A 27,075-nucleotide genomic window follows, 5' to 3' on the forward strand; every position below is an offset into this window, starting at 1 on the left:
ACTGTAACCTGACAATAATTAGGTAATTTATCAGTTTTTAGTGAAAGCAACCTCACTCCCTTACTTCCTTACAAGCAGTGATAAAAACTTCCTTGTATATTTCCCACATGCATTTTGCTTGAACACAACTGTGACTGTCATGTTCGCGGATCGGGGCTCCTCCTGTTTCCTTGGCTTCATGATCTCTTCCGTGTGCTCGAGTCCTTAGTTTTGTTTTCTCCACACCCTTGTTTGTTTTCAACGCCCGTCATTGCTTTCACCTGCTCCTTGTTTATAGGCTATTGTTAGCTTTGTATATTTAAACTGTGTCACCGCATCTTAGGTTTGTTGGTTATTTCTAATTCCATTTCTATGTGTCTTCAGTGTTCTGCCTCTGCCTTGTTTATGGTTATGCTGTACTCGTTCTTTGTGTTTCAAGTTAAGTTTCTCTCTCCGTTTACTATTGTTATTCTCCTGTTAGTGTTATCTCTTGTTTGGTTCCTACATGCGTTCTCTTGCTATTCTAGTTTATGTTGCCTTCTTTGTCGGTATTGCCTTCTCGGTTCATGTTCGTTAAATTGATTGTTCTCCTGTCCGCTATACGTTCTCTCTGTGTACTCTCCTAAATTTCTTTCCTGATCTATAATCCCACGTCGTAGTCTAGTCTCTTTCCTCGTTGCTTTGCTCCCTTTAGGTTTCTTTCCCCTTCCTTGTTTTTTACCCTGTTTGTCTGAATTTGTCTGCTTCCTTGTTATCCGGTAGGTTCCCCCTTAATATTTAGTCCCCTTATTTATCCAGTGCTCACCCTCACCCTGAATTGGCCTCTTATCCTTTTTGTTTGTTCCTGGAGTTTCTGTTATTAAATTAATCATTTATTTACATTGTCCAATTTTTCATTTTCACTATGTCTTCCCCTGTTTTGGATTCTGCTTGGTTCTCAAGTCCAAGTCACTGGTACTTTGCATGTGTGTTGACAGACACTGCCAGAACCAAGTGTCAGTGTAAACAAGAAGAAATCTTATACACGTGAAAAATAATCTAAAGTTACAGCAATATCTATTCACACACTTATTTCTGTGCTTACATGTTTGTTTGATAACCAGAACTGTCATGAATAGTGCAGAATAAGCAATAAACCACTAATGAGAACATTTAGCTATGAAAGCAGAAACACAGAGATATCAGGAGAAACACCAAACAGATACGACTACCTGAGCACTTCACAAAGATAGTCTTTGCAACATCCAAATAAAACAATGCTAATTAGCCTTAGCATCAGAAACAAGCTAAGTTTACCATGACCACAACATTACAGTAAAATGGAGTGTTACTATAACCATTACCATCTTAGCTTTGTGGTTAATTTTGGATGGAGTATTGTGGATTGGTTTATAATTATTAAGATTTGCAAGGTTTACTCTTATTCAGAAGAGACCTGTTAACTGTTTTGAGACTCTGCCGTTAATTCCTTGATTAAGTGACTAATTAACTGTAATATCAATGCTCTGAAAAACATTTCTATAAATTTCTAAAAAAATTCTATAAATAATTTGCTTGGATTGGGATGTAGTGGACAGCTAGCAGTGTTGAAAGTGAAATAATTTATAGTGTTTCAAGGTCAATCCCTGAAACAGACAAAATTCTTTCTGATTCAATATGAACCTGTATGTGCATGGGAAGCTGTTGACCATGCGTAAGCAAAATAATTCAGTAGCTTCGTCACACTTATCTTTAGAAAAAATTTTAAAAGTCTTAGGTGGGTGATTTACTAGCCTATAAATTGTATTAGGCTTTTTGTTTCCATCAATTAGCCCTGAAAAGTAGGCCACCTCACAATACTAATCTGCTTGTTGATTTCAGATACACAGCTCCATATGCAGCTAGCTACATCATACTATATTCTGACAACCTTCTATCATAGCCAGCATTACTCAGGAATTTGTACTACAGTAGTATGGCAGTCGCTCTGACCACTTGCCCATTTTTCCAGTTTCCAGCACATCACCTTCATCTGTCAGGTTTTAATGTTCTGACTGTTTGGTGAATTTGCAACTACACTATCATAAATGCTAAATCTCTGTGGGAAACATAAAACATAAAAAGCGCAAACATACACCACGGGTATCACAAATTATTCAATGTTTATTAAATATCACAAATTTTTAATACATTTGTTTAATACAAATGTTTAACACAAACATTCTATGCAAAATACCACATGAATACATTATATATTTAAGTAAATTAAAAGTATGTGCTGAAAACGCTTCTTCGAAGGAATATTTGAAATATGTTTGTGACTTCTAAATGTTACAGCTAACAAAAAAAAAATCATTAATGTATATTTTTATGAATAAATTTGAGTTTGTAATAGACCTTCATGTCTTCATTTTGAATTCACTATGAATAATTTAAGGACAGTCAGGATCCAAGCTCATGCCTGATATTGAATAGATGGGGCCAGTTGCATGATTCTTAATTGCTGGTAGTTTGTTACCATTGGGCAAAATGTTTTCATTTGTTCTGTATATATGCTGATCGCTTGATATATCATGTGTATATGCTTTATTTTTAACCTCCATCTGGTGGGTAAAATCCGAATTGGAGTAAGTATAAGAATGATTCTTAATGTTGGACCCTGTAACTTTATGATTTTGAGGGGTTTTAGGTATGATTGAAGTGTGTGCATTCCCACATGCTCCAAATAAAGACAGAAACACAGGTAAGATCATTATGCCATGAATTGACCCAAAAAGGATGACCAAAAACATGATTTTAAAGAAAGTCCTAAATATATAGCTTTGAGCAGCTGATAGCACCACTATCCCTGCAACAGTGGACAGTGCTGCCTGTATCATTGGATAGCCAAGGTTATAGAGGGCATCTATAGCCTTCTTATTTGCTGTCTGTTCCTTACTTGAAACAAAAGCATAGGATATGTGTGCAGAGAAATCAACAGAAAAACCAATGCAAATGACTAAATTGATCATAGATATTGAGTCTAGATTGACATCCCATAATGCCATAAAACCAGCCACACCCACAATGACAGACACAATAGCAAAAGTTACCCATATTGAGCAGATAGGGTTTGGTATCAATAGCAGGGAAACAAAGAACATAGCCAGAGTAGCAACTATTATGTTTTGGATAGTATTGCTTACTATGACAGAATACTGATCAAAATAGATAAAGGCATGGTGGTAAACTAATATGTCTACTGCTTCTTTTGACTTAACACATTTTTCAGCAGTTTCTCTAAAAGCATTCAGCATATTCTTTTCATCAGCTGCTGTACTAATGTTTACTGTCTGAATAAACATGCGGGAGGCAATGATTTGGTTATTAGTAAAGTTGACGTCTTGACTGAATCCTGAAGCTCTTAGAAATATTACCAGCTTATTTTTAAATATGTTTTCATCATTTAAATCTAAAGATGTTTGTTGTAAGTAGGAATGAAGCCAAGATATGAGTAAATGTTTTGAGGTCATGGTCAGTTTGTTAAATTCCTGAAGACAAAAATCAAGGCTTGCTCGTGCAGAAGAATTCCAATACTGAAATTTCTCATCCCTGATAACTATCATAACACTGGGACCATACTCTTTAAAGTACTTTTCTTTATCATAGTATTTAACCACATAGGAGTCATCTACAGCTAAATGTTTTAGTTCAATTCCCTCTTGCATTTGGACGCACCCATAGATGCTAGCAGCTAAATACCCACCGTAGAGAAAAATCACAAACACTTTAGTCCAAGAATTAGTCAAAAAAGGCCCATAGTATTTCTTAAAAAACAAATTAAGTAGCATTTCTGTTTCAGTACCAGTCAAATCATCATACTCCCCTCCCACACAGCAAATATTACCATCAGGACAGTCCTTTTTTTTAGAAACTACCATGCAGGTCAGCCAGTGTCTATTGCTTTGTTCCCTTCTTCCATTTAAGGCTAGAAAGGCACCAAAAAATGTGATGTTGTAGATGTAGCAAAAGAGCACAGCTGTACCAGTGTACAAACAGAAAGACTGCACTGAGCGGAATGGAGTCATAAGACCAATGTAGAAAGCTAGAACATCAGTTATTGTGGTGATAGTGATTGATACGGCTGCTTCTTCATATGTTTCCGCCAAACGATCTTCAACTTTATCCATAACTTTTGTTTTCTGCCAGCAGGAAATCATAATGAACATGTCATCAACCCCAATCCCTGGAGAGAATAAATGAAAAGTAGGCTTATTGAGAAACAAAATAAAAGCATGTACATTTTCACTTATAACAAAAATTAAATATGAAACAGTATAGTAAGAGTCACCCAAAATTAAAAAAGGAGCTGTAGCCACTGTCATAGGAAACTGTATTCCACAGAAGAGCAGCAACCCAAAACTGGACAGCACAGCCAAGCCAGCTGAAAGAACCCCACATGACGCAACCCATACCTTGTTCCTCACACAGTCCAACCTAGGGAAGTTAAATGAATGACAAGCTATAGTGGAGATAACTACCCAAAGAAAATTGATGTTTATTTCTAATTATAAGTTAGAAATAAATTAAATATAGGAATTTCCTAAAATCAGAAGGTTGTGTGTATATATACACACATCTGTCCAAAATATCCTGTTTCTCTAGAAACTCTGTGTGCTTCACTATAATTTTAAATTATACACTAGTACAAGGCAGTTACTCAACTGGAATCTTCTTCGGATATATGAAGGTGAGCAACTGCAGCATAAATATTCAAAATTGTAGAGAAGTACACACACAGACAATTTTTTTTTACATACCTCAAACAAGATATTATTGCAATATTAATGGACAAACAATAAGTGATGGAGAAGAAAGGAATCACAGACGCTGAACTGCTTTCAAACTCTTCCTCTCTTGATAATGAAGTGAAATAAGACAGAGACACCTAAACAGACAACAGATTTAAAGAAATTAGCTTTGAGTTTTGAAACTAATAGTCAACACCTTAAAACTATTAGTAAAAAAAAAAATAAAATAAAAAAATCCAGTAGTCGACACTGCGTAAAAGTGGGCATTTTTATTTCACTGTAATATTAGTGTCCAAAGAGTCAACTATGTACTCGATCAACAACATGTACAGCCTACAGTAAAGTATCTATAAGAGTCCACCAGGAAGAGCGGTTTTAAATCAGTTTTCAAAATCTAATAATAATTTTACTTTTCGGTGCTTATTATTCAACAGATCTTTCACATAAAGATAAGATAAACACATGCATTAGCTGTTTGGGAACCCAGACTAACTGATTTATAATAGATAAAGCCTAAAAAGTTAATGTACGGACAACACAGTATTTGTGAGGCGTCAGATGCTTCCCACAAATTTGGGTAGGCTATTTTTAAATAAACAATCTCGGTCCTCAAAAATTTGTGTTTCAAGAAAGCCTTGCTCTTATAGAATCTGCAGTTTGCTACGTCTTTTAAGTCCTGAAGATAAATGCGAAAACGAAAAGTACAAAAAAAAAAAAAAGAAACCCTTAGTAAATAGGGTACCTCATTATTACTTTTATTTTCAGTGCCAGAGTGAATAAATAAATTATTAAAAACTCCTATCAATGCTGTGCCTGTATCTTCACATGTGTTTAGGAATATATTAGGTTAAAATTGTATGCTGTCTATTTTGTTTGTTAATTCTTATGTAAACAGTACCCACTGTACTACAGGATTTGTAAAGGTGGCTCATTTCCAATCATTGCCAAGAGAATCGAAACAGATTAACCAGTCCTGCAATAAAAAGTACAATGAGGAACTGACCAAAGGGCATAAAGGGGCATTAAAATCAACTGTATGCTCTATATATTAACAAAGAAAACAAGTCAAGGCCATTGACTGAGGTGCACTTCTTCATGGCTATGACATGGCCATGACTGTCAGAAAAAAAGCAATTAAACAGATGGCAACAGCTTCCTGTTTCTTCCTGTTTTCTTTTATTTTTCAATGTTAGAAGTAAGAGTGACTTCTTAGGTCATAAAATGCACACTGTGCAAGTGTTTGTTTGTTTGGTTGGTTGGTTGGTTAGTTGGTTGGTTGGGTTTTGTGGGTGGTTGGTCCTTAAATTCCTGGGTAACCATCATAGACTACCGAGATGGTCTGTCAGTCAGGGTTTGTTAATTAAATTAGGTAGAATATCATAATAAATTAAGTCAAACTTTGAAACAAAGAATTGGCTAAAAGGACTTTGATGAGAGGTTCAATTCAGTGAATTAAGTGAACAATTTAACAAACATTTTAAAAACAACCAATTTTCCAATATTAAACATTATAGTACTTACATCTTGCTGTTACAGACAAAACCATCCTACAGAGAATCAAGAGATCTTCACCTTAAATCATTAACATCATTTGTCCAGTCTTCTGTGGGTGGCAGTCATACTTGGCCTCCACGGACATATAAAGATGATGGCATCAACGCCTTCACGCTCAGATAGTTAAAGACCATAGACAATTTGGATAAGAAATTACTAAACAATGGATTGAGGAAGAAGATAATAATGCATTGATGTAGATGATTCCACCTCAGATAATATCCCATGGCATCCTATGTTTGTCCTGAAATAGTTTCTACATTCTGATATACAGTACATACTGTATAAGAGCATATTCTAGCATGAATTTGTGAAACATTGCATTATATAATATTCTGTAAGCATTGCAAGCAAGGATATCAACAGACACAAGTGTGGTCTCATTGACTTTATGGATGCATGTAAGTCAAACAGATCTATACATAACAAATGGCAGGTTGTCTACAATTAAATCTGAATTTTGTGAAATGCAGTAGGAATGGCAAATACTGTAACCTGACAATAATTAGGTAATTTATCAGTTTTTAGTGAAAGCAACCTCACTCCCTTACTTCCTTACAAGCAGTGATAAAAACTTCCTTGTATATTTCCCACATGCATTTTGCTTGAACACAACTGTGACTGTCATGTTCGCGGATCGGGGCTCCTCCTGTTTCCTTGGCTTCATGATCTCTTCCGTGTGCTCGAGTCCTTAGTTTTGTTTTCTCCACACCCTTGTTTGTTTTCAACGCCCGTCATTGCTTTCACCTGCTCCTTGTTTATAGGCTATTGTTAGCTTTGTATATTTAAACTGTGTCACCGCATCTTAGGTTTGTTGGTTATTTCTAATTCCATTTCTATGTGTCTTCAGTGTTCTGCCTCTGCCTTGTTTATGGTTATGCTGTACTCGTTCTTTGTGTTTCAAGTTAAGTTTCTCTCTCCGTTTACTATTGTTATTCTCCTGTTAGTGTTATCTCTTGTTTGGTTCCTACATGCGTTCTCTTGCTATTCTAGTTTATGTTGCCTTCTTTGTCGGTATTGCCTTCTCGGTTCATGTTCGTTAAATTGATTGTTCTCCTGTCCGCTATACGTTCTCTCTGTGTACTCTCCTAAATTTCTTTCCTGATCTATAATCCCACGTCGTAGTCTAGTCTCTTTCCTCGTTGCTTTGCTCCCTTTAGGTTTCTTTCCCCTTCCTTGTTTTTTACCCTGTTTGTCTGAATTTGTCTGCTTCCTTGTTATCCGGTAGGTTCCCCCTTAATATTTAGTCCCCTTATTTATCCAGTGCTCACCCTCACCCTGAATTGGCCTCTTATCCTTTTTGTTTGTTCCTGGAGTTTCTGTTATTAAATTAATCATTTATTTACATTGTCCAATTTTTCATTTTCACTATGTCTTCCCCTGTTTTGGATTCTGCTTGGTTCTCAAGTCCAAGTCACTGGTACTTTGCATGTGTGTTGACAGACACTGCCAGAACCAAGTGTCAGTGTAAACAAGAAGAAATCTTATACACGTGAAAAATAATCTAAAGTTACAGCAATATCTATTCACACACTTATTTCTGTGCTTACATGTTTGTTTGATAACCAGAACTGTCATGAATAGTGCAGAATAAGCAATAAACCACTAATGAGAACATTTAGCTATGAAAGCAGAAACACAGAGATATCAGGAGAAACACCAAACAGATACGACTACCTGAGCACTTCACAAAGATAGTCTTTGCAACATCCAAATAAAACAATGCTAATTAGCCTTAGCATCAGAAACAAGCTAAGTTTACCATGACCACAACATTACAGTAAAATGGAGTGTTACTATAACCATTACCATCTTAGCTTTGTGGTTAATTTTGGATGGAGTATTGTGGATTGGTTTATAATTATTAAGATTTGCAAGGTTTACTCTTATTCAGAAGAGACCTGTTAACTGTTTTGAGACTCTGCCGTTAATTCCTTGATTAAGTGACTAATTAACTGTAATATCAATGCTCTGAAAAACATTTCTATAAATTTCTAAAAAAATTCTATAAATAATTTGCTTGGATTGGGATGTAGTGGACAGCTAGCAGTGTTGAAAGTGAAATAATTTATAGTGTTTCAAGGTCAATCCCTGAAACAGACAAAATTCTTTCTGATTCAATATGAACCTGTATGTGCATGGGAAGCTGTTGACCATGCGTAAGCAAAATAATTCAGTAGCTTCGTCACACTTATCTTTAGAAAAAATTTTAAAAGTCTTAGGTGGGTGATTTACTAGCCTATAAATTGTATTAGGCTTTTTGTTTCCATCAATTAGCCCTGAAAAGTAGGCCACCTCACAATACTAATCTGCTTGTTGATTTCAGATACACAGCTCCATATGCAGCTAGCTACATCATACTATATTCTGACAACCTTCTATCATAGCCAGCATTACTCAGGAATTTGTACTACAGTAGTATGGCAGTCGCTCTGACCACTTGCCCATTTTTCCAGTTTCCAGCACATCACCTTCATCTGTCAGGTTTTAATGTTCTGACTGTTTGGTGAATTTGCAACTACACTATCATAAATGCTAAATCTCTGTGGGAAACATAAAACATAAAAAGCGCAAACATACACCACGGGTATCACAAATTATTCAATGTTTATTAAATATCACAAATTTTTAATACATTTGTTTAATACAAATGTTTAACACAAACATTCTATGCAAAATACCACATGAATACATTATATATTTAAGTAAATTAAAAGTATGTGCTGAAAACGCTTCTTCGAAGGAATATTTGAAATATGTTTGTGACTTCTAAATGTTACAGCTAACAAAAAAAAAATCATTAATGTATATTTTTATGAATAAATTTGAGTTTGTAATAGACCTTCATGTCTTCATTTTGAATTCACTATGAATAATTTAAGGACAGTCAGGATCCAAGCTCATGCCTGATATTGAATAGATGGGGCCAGTTGCATGATTCTTAATTGCTGGTAGTTTGTTACCATTGGGCAAAATGTTTTCATTTGTTCTGTATATATGCTGATCGCTTGATATATCATGTGTATATGCTTTATTTTTAACCTCCATCTGGTGGGTAAAATCCGAATTGGAGTAAGTATAAGAATGATTCTTAATGTTGGACCCTGTAACTTTATGATTTTGAGGGGTTTTAGGTATGATTGAAGTGTGTGCATTCCCACATGCTCCAAATAAAGACAGAAACACAGGTAAGATCATTATGCCATGAATTGACCCAAAAAGGATGACCAAAAACATGATTTTAAAGAAAGTCCTAAATATATAGCTTTGAGCAGCTGATAGCACCACTATCCCTGCAACAGTGGACAGTGCTGCCTGTATCATTGGATAGCCAAGGTTATAGAGGGCATCTATAGCCTTCTTATTTGCTGTCTGTTCCTTACTTGAAACAAAAGCATAGGATATGTGTGCAGAGAAATCAACAGAAAAACCAATGCAAATGACTAAATTGATCATAGATATTGAGTCTAGATTGACATCCCATAATGCCATAAAACCAGCCACACCCACAATGACAGACACAATAGCAAAAGTTACCCATATTGAGCAGATAGGGTTTGGTATCAATAGCAGGGAAACAAAGAACATAGCCAGAGTAGCAACTATTATGTTTTGGATAGTATTGCTTACTATGACAGAATACTGATCAAAATAGATAAAGGCATGGTGGTAAACTAATATGTCTACTGCTTCTTTTGACTTAACACATTTTTCAGCAGTTTCTCTAAAAGCATTCAGCATATTCTTTTCATCAGCTGCTGTACTAATGTTTACTGTCTGAATAAACATGCGGGAGGCAATGATTTGGTTATTAGTAAAGTTGACGTCTTGACTGAATCCTGAAGCTCTTAGAAATATTACCAGCTTATTTTTAAATATGTTTTCATCATTTAAATCTAAAGATGTTTGTTGTAAGTAGGAATGAAGCCAAGATATGAGTAAATGTTTTGAGGTCATGGTCAGTTTGTTAAATTCCTGAAGACAAAAATCAAGGCTTGCTCGTGCAGAAGAATTCCAATACTGAAATTTCTCATCCCTGATAACTATCATAACACTGGGACCATACTCTTTAAAGTACTTTTCTTTATCATAGTATTTAACCACATAGGAGTCATCTACAGCTAAATGTTTTAGTTCAATTCCCTCTTGCATTTGGACGCACCCATAGATGCTAGCAGCTAAATACCCACCGTAGAGAAAAATCACAAACACTTTAGTCCAAGAATTAGTCAAAAAAGGCCCATAGTATTTCTTAAAAAACAAATTAAGTAGCATTTCTGTTTCAGTACCAGTCAAATCATCATACTCCCCTCCCACACAGCAAATATTACCATCAGGACAGTCCTTTTTTTTAGAAACTACCATGCAGGTCAGCCAGTGTCTATTGCTTTGTTCCCTTCTTCCATTTAAGGCTAGAAAGGCACCAAAAAATGTGATGTTGTAGATGTAGCAAAAGAGCACAGCTGTACCAGTGTACAAACAGAAAGACTGCACTGAGCGGAATGGAGTCATAAGACCAATGTAGAAAGCTAGAACATCAGTTATTGTGGTGATAGTGATTGATACGGCTGCTTCTTCATATGTTTCCGCCAAACGATCTTCAACTTTATCCATAACTTTTGTTTTCTGCCAGCAGGAAATCATAATGAACATGTCATCAACCCCAATCCCTGGAGAGAATAAATGAAAAGTAGGCTTATTGAGAAACAAAATAAAAGCATGTACATTTTCACTTATAACAAAAATTAAATATGAAACAGTATAGTAAGAGTCACCCAAAATTAAAAAAGGAGCTGTAGCCACTGTCATAGGAAACTGTATTCCACAGAAGAGCAGCAACCCAAAACTGGACAGCACAGCCAAGCCAGCTGAAAGAACCCCACATGACGCAACCCATACCTTGTTCCTCACACAGTCCAACCTAGGGAAGTTAAATGAATGACAAGCTATAGTGGAGATAACTACCCAAAGAAAATTGATGTTTATTTCTAATTATAAGTTAGAAATAAATTAAATATAGGAATTTCCTAAAATCAGAAGGTTGTGTGTATATATACACACATCTGTCCAAAATATCCTGTTTCTCTAGAAACTCTGTGTGCTTCACTATAATTTTAAATTATACACTAGTACAAGGCAGTTACTCAACTGGAATCTTCTTCGGATATATGAAGGTGAGCAACTGCAGCATAAATATTCAAAATTGTAGAGAAGTACACACACAGACAATTTTTTTTTACATACCTCAAACAAGATATTATTGCAATATTAATGGACAAACAATAAGTGATGGAGAAGAAAGGAATCACAGACGCTGAACTGCTTTCAAACTCTTCCTCTCTTGATAATGAAGTGAAATAAGACAGAGACACCTAAACAGACAACAGATTTAAAGAAATTAGCTTTGAGTTTTGAAACTAATAGTCAACACCTTAAAACTATTAGTAAAAAAAAAAATAAAATAAAAAAATCCAGTAGTCGACACTGCGTAAAAGTGGGCATTTTTATTTCACTGTAATATTAGTGTCCAAAGAGTCAACTATGTACTCGATCAACAACATGTACAGCCTACAGTAAAGTATCTATAAGAGTCCACCAGGAAGAGCGGTTTTAAATCAGTTTTCAAAATCTAATAATAATTTTACTTTTCGGTGCTTATTATTCAACAGATCTTTCACATAAAGATAAGATAAACACATGCATTAGCTGTTTGGGAACCCAGACTAACTGATTTATAATAGATAAAGCCTAAAAAATTAATGTACGGACAACACAGTATTTGTGAGGCGTCAGATGCTTCCCACAGATTTGGGTAGGCTATTTTTAAATAAACAATCTCGGTCCTCAAAAATTTGTGTTTCAAGAAAGCCTTGCTCTTATAGAATCTGCAGTTTGCTACGTCTTTTAAGTCCTGAAGATAAATGCGAAAACGAAAAGTACAAAAAAAAGAAAAGAAAAAAGAAACCCTTAGTAAATAGGGTACCTCATTATTACTTTTATTTTCAATGTTATTAGTGGGCGTATAACTCAGAAATTATTGTAGTATTGTTGATGTTAGCAATACTTATTTTCAAGGCTAAGATGGGAACTTTTAGTTTACTAAACCTCTTATAGGTTCTTTCATCTAAACAGGCGACGTGCTTACCGTTTTTGGTTCTTTGTAGGTGGACATGGTTTTAATGAAAGCCTTCAGCCAAAGAACATTTTTACTTTCATCGTCCTCTTTTAAGAAATAAAAAAGTCTAATCGCTTCTGCGCTGATTATCTCCGAGCTTCCTGCTTTCAGCTCCACACCTCCAATCGAAGATCCTATGAAAATGTCTTCATACACTGGATACTTAATTTTGGTACTTTGAATTTTACTCGCAGTGAAGTTTATAAAATCTAAAACTGCATTTGACATGCACTTCCCAGCAGTTTGAGCACAAAGGCTCACAAAAGTGTCCCCTGTATTAACATTTTTAACTTCGTTGTCCAAGTCAAGTATTTCGGTAAACGCGTCTACTGTTAGTATATTTTTCTGCTGCAAACCAGTAATAATTACCGAGGCGTACGTTCCCTCCGATGTAAGCCTAAGCTGGGAAAAATCACTATCGTTTGTGAAGTGTTCTTGTATAAAAGCCCTCTCAAGTTTAGCGGGACCGTTTACAGGCGTAAACTGGTCCTCAATGCCATTTGCCTCCCTCTCTCGAAGAAAAATGAAACCCGATCCCAGTCCACCTGCTAGGAATAAAGGTAAAAACAAAAACCAACACGGGTATCTACCAATAAAACCTCCGAGGCGTCTAAAGCCCAAGCACAGTGGTTTTTCTAAGCAGCTGGTTCTGCATCTAGCCATTTTTCACCTATAGGTTTAATACAACTGTTGGAAAACAAAGAGCATCAGGCGGCCGCGCTGTAAGAGAATCGAACCACGAAACATCCGAAACCTAAACAGGTTTAGGGTGTCAGTTGTCAGGATAGATCATTGATTAACCCGGCTCTCGTCACGTGTTAACGAAGCAGGTAGTCATCTAGCGTGCTTTATTTTGTTAGTGGGCATATGAACCTTCTAAAAATGAAATGGGTGCAGGTGAGCCTCATATTTGTTAAGGCACACAAATAAGCATAAGGTTCATTACAGATTTACTCGTGAACACTTAAATATGAGGTGTCCCCAAAGGCAAAAAAATGTTTGCAGAATGTGAGATGGACGTTCTCATGACTTAAAGGAAAATATATTGTTTGGTAGCCTCAGCAGTAACCACCAATAAACGCAAGTCTGTGTCGCAGCATGTATTGGAAGCTGTCAATATAGCGTCAGTACCTCAAGCGGAGGAGAAAATACAATTCTTTAATCCTTTGTTACGACCCCGTCTAGGCTGTGAAACCGTAACAAGGAAAAATAAGTGTGAGCGGTTAACGGAATGGAAGTTGTGAATAGCAATAAGAAACAGAAGTCTCCTTTTTGTGTATTTTACAGAGATTATTATCGATCAAACTGGTGCAATGTCTTCAGGAGTAACCCAGGCCCAAACAATAAACAAAACCCACACTAATGAAAGAATAACACACACTAAATAATCCTAACAAACAGAAGAAACATACAACAGCCTTTCCTAACTACCTGACACAGAGGTAAAACCACACCCAACAAAAATGGCAGTCACTCCCTGCCACCAGTATCCAGCACCAAACAAAATATTTACACTCTCTATACAATATCTGTATGTACACAACAGCTACTGAAGCAGGAGGAGTGAAGCGAAAGAACGAAGTCCAAAAAAATGGGGAAAACAAGGTTATACAAAATTGCAACCCCAAACCAACAAAACTGCCTGCCTTCTCGTTTCTGGGAGCAGCCTTTAAATAGGATGAGCAGTTGTCTTGAAAACCCAGCGAGAAGTGGGGCGGAGTCTCAATTGACGGCAAATCCTGGTAGTGAACCTGGAGCACACAGGACACAATACAACATACACACACACATCCATCTTTCTGTAACACATAATTAAATTCTTATGACTTTTTAAAAGAAGTAGTGTGTCTTACACTGAGGAACATTTGTTTGTTTACTTAATACACAAATGTAATGTAAGGTTGCACTCCAGGTTTTCTACTCAGACCTACCTGTTTTATAGTTTCTAAGGTTAGAAGGTTAGACAATATCAAGGAGTCATCAGTTATGATAGTCATTGTCACAATAAGTATTCCCAAAGAAAATCCAGAATAAATTGTGAAAAACGATCCATATCATTTTAGGTGACTCACCGTTTCACTTTTTCAGCCACAAAGACATTCATGACAGGAGTGTACAGAACAGCCATGGCAGAGATGACATCATTTCTGACATGTGACATCCAGGAACATTACAAAAAATAATAGTGAAAAACTGTGTAACACTAGACATCAATGGTGAAACACTGATCAAATGATTTCAGATGACTTACCATCTCTTACCATGCTATGTTCAGAGTGTCAGAATATATACACTATATTGCCTAAAGTATTTGCTCATCTGCCTTCGCACGCATATGAAATTGAGTGACATCTCAATCTTAATCCATACGGTTTAATATAAAGTTGGCCCACCCTTTGCAGCTAAAAACAGCTTCAACTGTTCTGGGAAGGCTTTCCATGAGGTTTAGGAGTGGGTTTATGGGAATTTTTGACCATTCTTCCAGAAGCACATTTGTAAGGTCAGACACTGATGTTGGACGAGAAAGCCTGGCTTGCAGTCTCCTCTATAATTCATCCCAAAGGTGTTCTATCAGGTTGAGGTCAGGACTCTGTGAAGGCCACTCAAGTTCTTCTGCACCAAACTCTCTCATCCATGTCTTTATGGACCTTGCTTTGTGCACTGGTGCACAGTCATGTTGGGGCCATCCCCAAATTGTTCCCACAACGTTGGGAGCATGAAATTGTCCAAAATCTCTTGGTATGCTGAAGCATCAACAGTTCCTTTCACTGGAAATTAGGGGCCGAGCCCAACTCCGGAAAAACAACCTCATACCATAATCCCCCCACCACCAAACTTTACACTTGGCACAATGCAGTCAGACAAGTACCATTCTCCTGGCAACTGCCAAACCCAGACTCGTTCATCGGATTACCAGACGGAGAAGCGTGATATGTCACTCTAGAGAACACATCTCCGCTGCTCTAGAGTCCAGTGGCAGCATGCTTTACACCACTGCATCCAACGCTTTGCATTGTGCTTGGTAATATAAGGCTTGGATGCAGCTGCTCAGCCATGGAATATATATATATATATATATATATATATATATATATATATATATATATATATATATATATATATATATATATATATACATTTCTGACTGTCGATTTTATGACATGTTGCAGTTATTAAGAGGTCGGGCAATAGGAACAAAGCGCACAATTCGCCTATTCTGAAATACATTCCAATTGCATTTACATGTATGGCATTTACCTGAAATACATTCAAAAATGAAAGCTGGACAGTGGATTTATTTGAAGGCGTTACATTGAATACAGATTTATTTTCAGCTTGTAAAAATACTCCATCTGCAGGCGGCAACTGTAGAATTATTTATGGAACGGAAAACTCGAATAAGAAGCTGGCGAGCTTCAGCCTTGCTGGAAAGGTGGCGCTTTAATTTGACTTTAAGCTCTCCGCCGTATCAGCCAGTTCCCTCAGGAAGCTGTGGCAAAAATACAAGGGCCTTTAAGACCTGTGAGTGGACAGCTATTGCCCGGTGTCTATCCACTTAAATTATTTTAGAAATATGTGAATATGTGCAATTGATTTACAGTCGTTTTAAACATGTAATTTCCCCCCAACTATTACCAACCCATTACGAGATATTTAATTCGAAGAATTAACTAACAAATTGAATGCTATAAATTTGATTTGGGTTTTGCTTGGTTGTAGGTAAGTGTGGCGAATGAATGCCACACTAACGTCATCCACAGGATCAGTAAATATGAACAATAGAAACAGGCTCATTAACTGGTCTACAGAAGTAGGTAAACACATCAGACGACTGTTTTCATGAATAAGTAGCCTAGATGCAGTATTCACGGTGCTCATAAGTTTAACACGTACCGTTACGTGTGAAGGCGACGTGCGCAGTTTGCTGCAATTCCTTACTTAGCCACAATGCGTCATCCTGCTCGCTATAAATGTTGCGTATTGCTCTACACATGCGTTAAAGAAATAAATAAATTTCAGTTTCTGGAGGTTGCATAGACACAGTTCTTACCTATTTCAGAACAGGTCTATAAATGTAGTTATTTGCATTAAGATGTCTATGCACTTGATTTGAAACACTCCACCTTTATAAGGAATAATAGGAAAACCTCTGTCATCTCAGTGTAGATAGGCCATACTTTGTAGGACAATTAAAGTAAACTTAGGTTTAAATATTTGGCTACAACTGTCTTGCACATATCAGAAGTATGAAAGACTATAAGAAGACATTCATCCAAATATTTAAAAAAATGTTTTGTGTGTACTATAATTTTTACTCATTATTCATATGACTAATAAAATAGCTATCATTAATTCAGAGACAGGGAGTAAGAGCATTAGAGAGAGAGAGAGAGAGAGAGAGAGAGAGAGAGAAAGAAAGAAAACAGGAGTGGGAACCTTTGAATCAAAAGACTTAAAGAATAGTGTTCATTACATTGAGCAGGACTGACATTATCAAACCCTTCATGAACGGGTGCATAACAACAGGAAAAGCATGAATGAATGTAGTATTAGGGTCAACCCAGGGCTGGATATAGGGAAAACAGTACTAAGATGCTCATTTCTTGGCTCATTCCAAAAAAACCTGCCAACACCAAAGGCCTCCAGAGTAATTTTAATCCCACATTATATTGAGCATCTGGCAGCTGAGATCCCAGAGCCGCTGTGCCATATCATCATCCATAGCAACATTAGAGCAGCTTGCAGATGCACAGTCACTGGAAGAAAGACAGTAGAGAGGAACTGTAGTAACAGACTTGACTATTCTCCCCATTAAACAAACAAGCAGTACCAAAGATACTCCATTAGGGCAGCTAATTAATTTAATTTACTCATCTCACCTGTAATACTTGCCAGTCTCTGTCTCCAGTTCTGGAGCTACAGAACAGTAGATGGTGGTTTGGGCTCCCTGCACTGGTGTCTTGGTAATGGGCCTGATTAAACACATGGCTGCTTGCTGGGGTCCACTCAAGTGTCTCCACAGTTCTGTCTGCACTACACCTGGGTGGACTGCATACACTGTTACACCCGTACCTGTCACATACACCAAGGAGTCTCGTCAGCCCACATTTTTACAGAGGATGGAATGCATAATCCTTATGCCTGCAACCACTACATCTGTGTGACTAAGCGGAGCTGACCCATTTGTATTTCAAAACAAGTCATAAGTATGGATACCTGCTATGTTCTGTTTCTTTGAAATGTGAATAAAACAACTACATTTGATATAATCCTTCACTTGATATAAGTAAGATAAGGGAGTTGGTCTCTGACTTTAAAAGGGTAAATCTGAAGACCAGAAAAATGCAGTGGCACTCACCTTGTAGTTTTTTAGCTAAGGAGCGAGTAAAGAGCACATTGGCCAGTTTGCTCTGACTGTAAGCTTTTGACTTATCATAGCTCTTCTCACTGTTAATATCATCCAGATTAATGTTCCCCCACTTATGAGCCATGGACGAGACGTTGATGATGCGAGCTGGAGTTGATCTTTTGATAAGGTCAATTAACAAAAATGTCAATAGGAAGTGACCTACAAGATCATGAGAAAAGGTTGACTTCTCATTGTAAACACCTTTAAAGTCCATTTTTAAATAAACACAATCACTCCAAGTTACCCATGTGGTTGACACCAATTTGCATTTCAAATCCATCTGCTGTTTTGCCATATGGACATACCATCACACCAGCATTGTTTATTAGGATATTCCCCTTCCTTGTCTTTCAACAGATTTAAAGAAATTAGCTTTGAGTTTTGAAACTAATAGTCAACACCTTAAAACTATTAGTAAAAAAAAAAAAAAAAAAAAAAAAAATCCAGTAGTCGACACTGCGTAAAAGTGGGCATTTTTATTTCACTGTAATATTAGTGTCCAAAGAGTCAGCTATGTACTCGATCAACAACACGTACAGCCTACAGTATAGTATCTATAAGAGTCCACCAGGAAGAGCGGTTTTAAATCAGTTTTCAAAATCTAATAATAATTTTACTTTTCGGTGCTTATTATTCAACAGATCTTTCACATAAAGATAAGATAAACACATGCATTAGCTGTTTGGGAACCCAGACTAACTGATTTATAATAGATAAAGCCTAAAAAGTTAATGTACGGACAACACAGTATTTGTGAGGCGTCAGATGCTTCCCACAGATTTGGGTAGGCTATTTTTAAATAAACAATCTCGGTCCTCAAAAATTTGTGTTTCAAGAAAGCCTTGCTCTTATAGAATCTGCAGTTTGCTACGTCTTTTAAGTCCTGAAGATAAATGCGAAAACGAAAAGTACAAAAAAAAGAAAAGAAAAAAGAAACCCTTAGTAAATAGGGTACCTCATTATTACTTTTATTTTCAATGTTATTAGTGGGCGTATAACTCAGAAATTATTGTAGTATTGTTGATGTTAGCAATACTTATTTTCAAGGCTAAGATGGGAACTTTTAGTTTACTAAACCTCTTATAGGTTCTTTCATCTAAACAGGCGACGTGCTTACCGTTTTTGGTTCTTTGTAGGTGGACATGGTTTTAATGAAAGCCTTCAGCCAAAGAACATTTTTACTTTCATCGTCCTCTTTTAAGAAATAAAAAAGTCTAATCGCTTCTGCGCTGATTATCTCCGAGCTTCCTGCTTTCAGCTCCACACCTCCAATCGAAGATCCTATGAAAATGTCTTCATGCACTGGATACTTAATTTTGGTACTTTGAATTTTACTCGCAGTGAAGTTTATAAAATCTAAAACTGCATTTGACATGCACTTCCCAGCAGTTTGAGCACAAAGGCTCACAAAAGTGTCCCCTGTATTAACATTTTTAACTTCGTTGTCCAAGTCAAGTATTTCGGTAAACGCGTCTACTGTTAGTATATTTTTCTGCTGCAAACCAGTAATAATTACCGAGGCGTACGTTCCCTCCGATGTAAGCCTAAGCTGGGAAAAATCACTATCGTTTGTGAAGTGTTCTTGTATAAAAGCCCTCTCAAGTTTAGCGGGACCGTTTACAGGCGTAAACTGGTCCTCAATGCCATTTGCCTCCCTCTCTCGAAGAAAAATGAAACCCGATCCCAGTCCACCTGCTAGGAATAAAGGTAAAAACAAAAACCAACACGGGTATCTACCAATAAAACCTCCGAGGCGTCTAAAGCCCAAGCACAGTGGTTTTTCTAAGCAGCTGGTTCTGCATCTAGCCATTTTTCACCTATAGGTTTAATACAACTGTTGGAAAACAAAGAGCATCAGGCGGCCGCGCTGTAAGAGAATCGAACCACGAAACATCCGAAACCTAAACAGGTTTAGGGTGTCAGTTGTCAGGATAGATCATTGATTAACCCGGCTCTCGTCACGTGTTAACGAAGCAGGTAGTCATCTAGCGTGCTTTATTTTGTTAGTGGGCATATGAACCTTCTAAAAATGAAATGGGTGCAGGTGAGCCTCATATTTGTTAAGGCACACAAATAAGCATAAGGTTCATTACAGATTTACTCGTGAACACTTAAATATGAGGTGTCCCCAAAGGCAAAAAAATGTTTGCAGAATGTGAGATGGACGTTCTCATGACTTAAAGGAAAATATATTGTTTGGTAGCCTCAGCAGTAACCACCAATAAACGCAAGTCTGTGTCGCAGCATGTATTGGAAGCTGTCAATATAGCGTCAGTACCTCAAGCGGAGGAGAAAATACAATTCTTTAATCCTTTGTTACGACCCCGTCTAGGCTGTGAAACCGTAACAAGGAAAAATAAGTGTGAGCGGTTAACGGAATGGAAGTTGTGAATAGCAATAAGAAACAGAAGTCTCCTTTTTGTGTATTTTACAGAGATTATTATCGATCAAACTGGTGCAATGTCTTCAGGAGTAACCCAGGCCCAAACAATAAACAAAACCCACACTAATGAAAGAATAACACACACTAAATAATCCTAACAAACAGAAGAAACATACAACAGCCTTTCCTAACTACCTGACACAGAGGTAAAACCACACCCAACAAAAATGGCAGTCACTCCCTGCCACCAGTATCCAGCACCAAACAAAATATTTACACTCTCTATACAATATCTGTATGTACACAACAGCTACTGAAGCAGGAGGAGTGAAGCGAAAGAACGAAGTCCAAAAAAATGGGGAAAACAAGGTTATACAAAATTGCAACCCCAAACCAACAAAACTGCCTGCCTTCTCGTTTCTGGGAGCAGCCTTTAAATAGGATGAGCAGTTGTCTTGAAAACCCAGCGAGAAGTGGGGCGGAGTCTCAATTGACGGCAAATCCTGGTAGTGAACCTGGAGCACACAGGACACAATACAACATACACACACACATCCATCTTTCTGTAACACATAATTAAATTCTTATGACTTTTTAAAAGAAGTAGTGTGTCTTACACTGAGGAACATTTGTTTGTTTACTTAATACACAAATGTAATGTAAGGTTGCACTCCAGGTTTTCTACTCAGACCTACCTGTTTTATAGTTTCTAAGGTTAGAAGGTTAGACAATATCAAGGAGTCATCAGTTATGATAGTCATTGTCACAATAAGTATTCCCAAAGAAAATCCAGAATAAATTGTGAAAAACGATCCATATCATTTTAGGTGACTCACCGTTTCACTTTTTCAGCCACAAAGACATTCATGACAGGAGTGTACAGAACAGCCATGGCAGAGATGACATCATTTCTGACATGTGACATCCAGGAACATTACAAAAAATAATAGTGAAAAACTGTGTAACACTAGACATCAATGGTGAAACACTGATCAAATGATTTCAGATGACTTACCATCTCTTACCATGCTATGTTCAGAGTGTCAGAATATATACACTATATTGCCTAAAGTATTTGCTCATCTGCCTTCGCACGCATATGAAATTGAGTGACATCTCAATCTTAATCCATACGGTTTAATATAAAGTTGGCCCACCCTTTGCAGCTAAAAACAGCTTCAACTGTTCTGGGAAGGCTTTCCATGAGGTTTAGGAGTGGGTTTATGGGAATTTTTGACCATTCTTCCAGAAGCACATTTGTAAGGTCAGACACTGATGTTGGACGAGAAAGCCTGGCTTGCAGTCTCCTCTATAATTCATCCCAAAGGTGTTCTATCAGGTTGAGGTCAGGACTCTGTGAAGGCCACTCAAGTTCTTCTGCACCAAACTCTCTCATCCATGTCTTTATGGACCTTGCTTTGTGCACTGGTGCACAGTCATGTTGGGGCCATCCCCAAATTGTTCCCACAACGTTGGGAGCATGAAATTGTCCAAAATCTCTTGGTATGCTGAAGCATCAACAGTTCCTTTCACTGGAAATTAGGGGCCGAGCCCAACTCCGGAAAAACAACCTCATACCATAATCCCCCCACCACCAAACTTTACACTTGGCACAATGCAGTCAGACAAGTACCATTCTCCTGGCAACTGCCAAACCCAGACTCGTTCATCGGATTACCAGACGGAGAAGCGTGATATGTCACTCTAGAGAACACATCTCCGCTGCTCTAGAGTCCAGTGGCAGCATGCTTTACACCACTGCATCCAACGCTTTGCATTGTGCTTGGTAATATAAGGCTTGGATGCAGCTGCTCAGCCATGGAATATATATATATATATATATATATATATATATATATATATATATATATATATATATATTTCATTTCTGACTGTCGATTTTATGACATGTTGCAGTTATTAAGAGGTCGGGCAATAGGAACAAAGCGCACAATTCGCCTATTCTGAAATACATTCCAATTGCATTTACATGTATGGCATTTACCTGAAATACATTCAAAAATGAAAGCTGGACAGTGGATTTATTTGAAGGCGTTACATTGAATACAGATTTATTTTCAGCTTGTAAAAATACTCCATCTGCAGGCGGCAACTGTAGAATTATTTATGGAACGGAAAACTCGAATAAGAAGCTGGCGAGCTTCAGCCTTGCTGGAAAGGTGGCGCTTTAATTTGACTTTAAGCTCTCCGCCGTATCAGCCAGTTCCCTCAGGAAGCTGTGGCAAAAATACAAGGGCCTTTAAGACCTGTGAGTGGACAGCTATTGCCCGGTGTCTATCCACTTAAATTATTTTAGAAATATGTGAATATGTGCAATTGATTTACAGTCGTTTTAAACATGTAATTTCCCCCCAACTATTACCAACCCATTACGAGATATTTAATTCGAAGAATTAACTAACAAATTGAATGCTATAAATTTGATTTGGGTTTTGCTTGGTTGTAGGTAAGTGTGGCGAATGAATGCCACACTAACGTCATCCACAGGATCAGTAAATATGAACAATAGAAACAGGCTCATTAACTGGTCTACAGAAGTAGGTAAACACATCAGACGACTGTTTTCATGAATAAGTAGCCTAGATGCAGTATTCACGGTGCTCATAAGTTTAACACGTACCGTTACGTGTGAAGGCGACGTGCGCAGTTTGCTGCAATTCCTTACTTAGCCACAATGCGTCATCCTGCTCGCTATAAATGTTGCGTATTGCTCTACACATGCGTTAAAGAAATAAATAAATTTCAGTTTCTGGAGGTTGCATAGACACAGTTCTTACCTATTTCAGAACAGGTCTATAAATGTAGTTATTTGCATTAAGATGTCTATGCACTTGATTTGAAACACTCCACCTTTATAAGGAATAATAGGAAAACCTCTGTCATCTCAGTGTAGATAGGCCATACTTTGTAGGACAATTAAAGTAAACTTAGGTTTAAATATTTGGCTACAACTGTCTTGCACATATCAGAAGTATGAAAGACTATAAGAAGACATTCATCCAAATATTTAAAAAAATGTTTTGTGTGTACTATAATTTTTACTCATTATTCATATGACTAATAAAATAGCTATCATTAATTCAGAGACAGGGAGTAAGAGCATTAGAGAGAGAGAGAGAGAGAGAGAGAGAGAGAGAAAGAAAGAAAACAGGAGTGGGAACCTTTGAATCAAAAGACTTAAAGAATAGTGTTCATTACATTGAGCAGGACTGACATTATCAAACCCTTCATGAACGGGTGCATAACAACAGGAAAAGCATGAATGAATGTAGTATTAGGGTCAACCCAGGGCTGGATATAGGGAAAACAGTACTAAGATGCTCATTTCTTGGCTCATTCCAAAAAAACCTGCCAACACCAAAGGCCTCCAGAGTAATTTTAATCCCACATTATATTGAGCATCTGGCAGCTGAGATCCCAGAGCCGCTGTGCCATATCATCATCCATAGCAACATTAGAGCAGCTTGCAGATGCACAGTCACTGGAAGAAAGACAGTAGAGAGGAACTGTAGTAACAGACTTGACTATTCTCCCCATTAAACAAACAAGCAGTACCAAAGATACTCCATTAGGGCAGCTAATTAATTTAATTTACTCATCTCACCTGTAATACTTGCCAGTCTCTGTCTCCAGTTCTGGAGCTACAGAACAGTAGATGGTGGTTTGGGCTCCCTGCACTGGTGTCTTGGTAATGGGCCTGATTAAACACATGGCTGCTTGCTGGGGTCCACTCAAGTGTCTCCACAGTTCTGTCTGCACTACACCTGGGTGGACTGCATACACTGTTACACCCGTACCTGTCACATACACCAAGGAGTCTCGTCAGCCCACATTTTTACAGAGGATGGAATGCATAATCCTTATGCCTGCAACCACTACATCTGTGTGACTAAGCGGAGCTGACCCATTTGTATTTCAAAACAAGTCATAAGTATGGATACCTGCTATGTTCTGTTTCTTTGAAATGTGAATAAAACAACTACATTTGATATAATCCTTCACTTGATATAAGTAAGATAAGGGAGTTGGTCTCTGACTTTAAAAGGGTAAATCTGAAGACCAAGGTGGCACTCACCTTGTAGTTTTTTAGCTAAGGAGCGAGTAAAGAGCACATTGGCCAGTTTGCTCTGACTGTAAGCTTTTGACTTATCATAGCTCTTCTCACTGTTAATATCATCCAGATTAATGTTCCCCCACTTATGAGCCATGGACGAGACGTTGATGATGCGAGCTGGAGTTGATCTTTTGATAAGGTCAATTAACAAAAATGTCAATAGGAAGTGACCTACAAGATCATGAGAAAAGGTTGACTTCTCATTGTAAACACCTTTAAAGTCCATTTTTAAATAAACACAATCACTCCAACTTACCCATGTGGTTGACACCAATTTGCATTTCAAATCCATCTGCTGTTTTGCCATATGGACATACCATCACACCAGCATTGTTTATCAGGATATTGACTTGTTTCTCCTCTAGAAAGATAAAAGGTTAGACAGTAATCATCAAATATTTAGCTATTTAACCTACAAGCAATCCTTATAGTTAAAAATGAAACGTATGGCTGCATCTTTTGAAGTGTAAAAAATATTTGTAAAAGATAATTGTTAAGGGAAAACACTGGAACAGATGTACGATGCACTATATTCTTTGCCAGGTGTATATGAGTGAACAAGCAGCAATCTGAAGCTGATGATAATGAGAAGGATAATGTTTCAGTTTTACAGCCGTACAGCATGTTTATATTACCATAAATGAAAAACTATGCCGGCGTATTTACCATCTGCAGTGAAACTATGCAAAAGTGCAAAAAAAAAGGGCATGTTTGTGTTACAAAAGTGTGTTACAAAAGTGTGAAGGTGTGTTACAAAACGTATCTTATGTTTGATCAGAGACTAAGTAAAAATAGTGTTCTCACTAACCATGCATTGAACAAATCATACAGAGAAGCTGATTTATCTTAGTATACTCTCATCTTGTTATTTAAATTTACAATAACAGGTAATTCTTAGAATCACATCAAATGATCTATAAGCATGTCTTGCCACTGTGGTGCTCAGACAATTACCAGAAAGAGATAGCACAAGAGAATAGTTAAAATAAGGCAATTAAGTCAGAAAGGAAGTAGTCTGCTCTCAAAAGAACACACAACCACTATATAGCCTATCCAAGAATATCTTTCTCAGTCAACTGAACTGGCATATTCATATGCAGACTTTGCAACAGACTAGTGATTTTAAATAATTCTAGAAATCCACACCAGAAGGCATAAGAAGGAATAAACAGTTTGGAAAACCCAAGGCAATATACAAATGAACATGGTGTTTAAAGCAGATTCTTAAGTCAGTGTAATGCTGCTAGATAGTTTTCAGGCTGTTATTTCTGCCAAGGGCTAAAATAAATATAACAGAGTGGCCCCAAGCATACTCCTGATGGGTTCAATTTAAGATCCTAGGAGAAGTAGGTCTAATCAGACCTCAAGTATCATGGTCTCACCACTGTTGACAGCCTGGGCAAATTCTTTAATAGACTTGGAGTCAGCTAGGTCAAGTTTTTTACTGATGATATTCTGATTTCCAGAAAGTTTGATGATCTCTTTGAGAGCTGCATCGGCTTTTTCCATATCCCTGCAACCCATGATAACGCGAGCACCTGGATACATTGGATTCACTTTTAAACATTGTGCTTACAACAGAGTTACACAAATTGAAAGCACGACATCCATTTTATTACTAAAGACATAAAATAAAAATCTTTATATGTAAAACGGATGCTAGCTACGCAACATTGCCGAGTACATTAAAAGTCAGACAAGTGGGCGGACTAGGCTACCTCTCTTAGCCAAATCGATGGCAGTTTCTTTTCCGATTCCTGTATTGGCTCCAGTAATCACAGCAGTTTTGTCATACAGTTTCGCATCAGATGACCATGGACGAAAGTAGTTTCTGGGGGTAAAATATAGGTGATCGTGAATGCCTTTGTTAGATTAACTGAGTAACCTAGAACTAAAATAAAATTATCCGAATTAATTAGTTTCTGTTAAACGGCCTAAAACTCTTAAATAGGCTAAACAGCCTATATAAACTCATTAATTCATATAAACAGAAGAATGGCATTAGTAGAACAACATACATTCCCCTTCCTGCTTTCATAAAATGTGTTAGGAAATACGGCCGTCAACAGGTTCCAGTCTAATTTACGCTATATTTAATGCCATACCTTATTGCTTGCATGTTCACGATGTACAAAAAGCCGATACAAGACAAAAATACACAAAAGTAAAGCGACTTCCTGTTTGGAGCACGCTGCGAATAAGAGTAACCGACGTATACAGGAAACCAATGATTCCCTCACATTGACTGGATATGACTTTTCTGTGACCCTATTCGCTTCAGTGAGTTCTTACTAACTAATCTGAGGCTGTCACACGTGTAACATTTGGGCTTTCACGTCTATCGGAGGAAGGAAATTTGCAGTTGTGAACAAGGTTATTCTCCATTTCTAAATACTCGCCACAAGAGGTCCTCAGGGATTTGCATTTTATATTTCCCTTCTCTTACCAGTTTTAAGTAGATTTTAGTTACGGTTGAATTCAACTAGCCGTTTTAAGAATAAGCCTAGTTTACTAACCACTTTACTTGAACATCTTGAGGGTTCATTATGAGTGCACAGCGTACCTACTTTGTTAGCCGTCCTCTAGCTCTTCATCAACGGTGAGTTTATGATCAAACGCCTGCGGGATACATTTTGGATGGCGGATTTTTTCCTTTCACAGAGTGGCGTA

The 27,075-nt window shown here is 37.3% G+C and overlaps 4 protein-coding genes across 8 annotated transcripts; all 4 read right to left on the minus strand.

Annotated features, from left to right (window-relative positions):
* Nucleotides 1-1,830: 1,830 nt before the first annotated feature.
* On the minus strand, nt 1,831-4,949 carry LOC145651192 (patched domain-containing protein 3-like). 2 transcript variants are annotated; one of them, XM_081696540.1, is made up of 3 exons: nt 4,758-4,949; nt 4,289-4,434; nt 1,831-4,183 (listed from the first exon to the last, which is right to left on the minus strand). In XM_081696540.1, exons 2-3 carry the CDS (start codon nt 4,320-4,322, stop codon nt 2,391-2,393), a joined length of 1,827 nt encoding a protein of 608 aa, XP_081552666.1. In that variant the 5' UTR covers nt 4,323-4,434; nt 4,758-4,949; the 3' UTR covers nt 1,831-2,390. The 2 variants fall into 2 exon arrangements, with proteins under 2 accessions (XP_081552666.1, XP_081552665.1); XM_081696539.1 differs by having other exon boundaries at nt 1,831-4,434; nt 4,758-4,948.
* A 3,670-nt stretch (nt 4,950-8,619) lies between these two features.
* Nucleotides 8,620-13,184, minus strand: ptchd3a (patched domain containing 3a). 2 transcript variants are annotated; one of them, XM_027015983.3, is made up of 4 exons: nt 12,448-13,184; nt 11,547-11,674; nt 11,078-11,223; nt 8,620-10,972 (listed from the first exon to the last, which is right to left on the minus strand). In XM_027015983.3, exons 1-4 carry the CDS (start codon nt 13,138-13,140, stop codon nt 9,180-9,182), a joined length of 2,760 nt encoding a protein of 919 aa, XP_026871784.2. In that variant the 5' UTR covers nt 13,141-13,184; the 3' UTR covers nt 8,620-9,179. The 2 variants fall into 2 exon arrangements, with proteins under 2 accessions (XP_026871784.2, XP_081552816.1); XM_081696690.1 differs by lacking the exons at nt 11,078-11,223; nt 11,547-11,674 and having other exon boundaries at nt 10,803-10,972.
* Nucleotides 13,185-15,733: 2,549 nt separating this feature from the next.
* LOC118242144 (retinol dehydrogenase 12-like) lies at nt 15,734-18,207 on the minus strand. Its single transcript, XM_081696691.1, has 6 exons — nt 18,132-18,207; nt 17,837-18,046; nt 17,358-17,550; nt 17,142-17,234; nt 16,372-16,463; nt 15,734-15,967 (listed from the first exon to the last, which is right to left on the minus strand). The coding sequence occupies exons 1-6, from the start codon at nt 18,193-18,195 to the stop codon at nt 15,960-15,962; spliced, it is 660 nt and encodes a 219-aa protein (XP_081552817.1). The 5' UTR covers nt 18,196-18,207; the 3' UTR covers nt 15,734-15,959.
* A 4,068-nt stretch (nt 18,208-22,275) lies between these two features.
* Nucleotides 22,276-26,750, minus strand: LOC113581201 (retinol dehydrogenase 12-like). Of its 3 annotated transcripts, XM_081696632.1 has the most exons (9): nt 26,511-26,750; nt 26,124-26,236; nt 25,788-25,943; nt 24,662-24,766; nt 24,367-24,576; nt 23,896-24,088; nt 23,680-23,772; nt 22,912-23,003; nt 22,276-22,507 (listed from the first exon to the last, which is right to left on the minus strand). In XM_081696632.1, exons 1-9 carry the CDS (start codon nt 26,522-26,524, stop codon nt 22,500-22,502), a joined length of 984 nt encoding a protein of 327 aa, XP_081552758.1. In that variant the 5' UTR covers nt 26,525-26,750; the 3' UTR covers nt 22,276-22,499. The 3 variants fall into 3 exon arrangements, with proteins under 3 accessions (XP_081552758.1, XP_081552757.1, XP_081552759.1); XM_081696631.1 differs by lacking the exon at nt 22,276-22,507 and having other exon boundaries at nt 22,883-23,003; XM_081696633.1 differs by lacking the exons at nt 22,276-22,507; nt 25,788-25,943 and having other exon boundaries at nt 22,883-23,003.
* Between the last annotated feature and the right edge of the window lie 325 nt (nt 26,751-27,075).

The sequence above is a fragment of the Electrophorus electricus genome, chromosome 14, assembly GCF_041902795.1.
Source record: "Electrophorus electricus isolate QZ-2024a chromosome 14, ASM4190279v1, whole genome shotgun sequence".
Lineage (NCBI taxonomy): Eukaryota > Metazoa > Chordata > Actinopteri > Gymnotiformes > Gymnotidae > Electrophorus > Electrophorus electricus.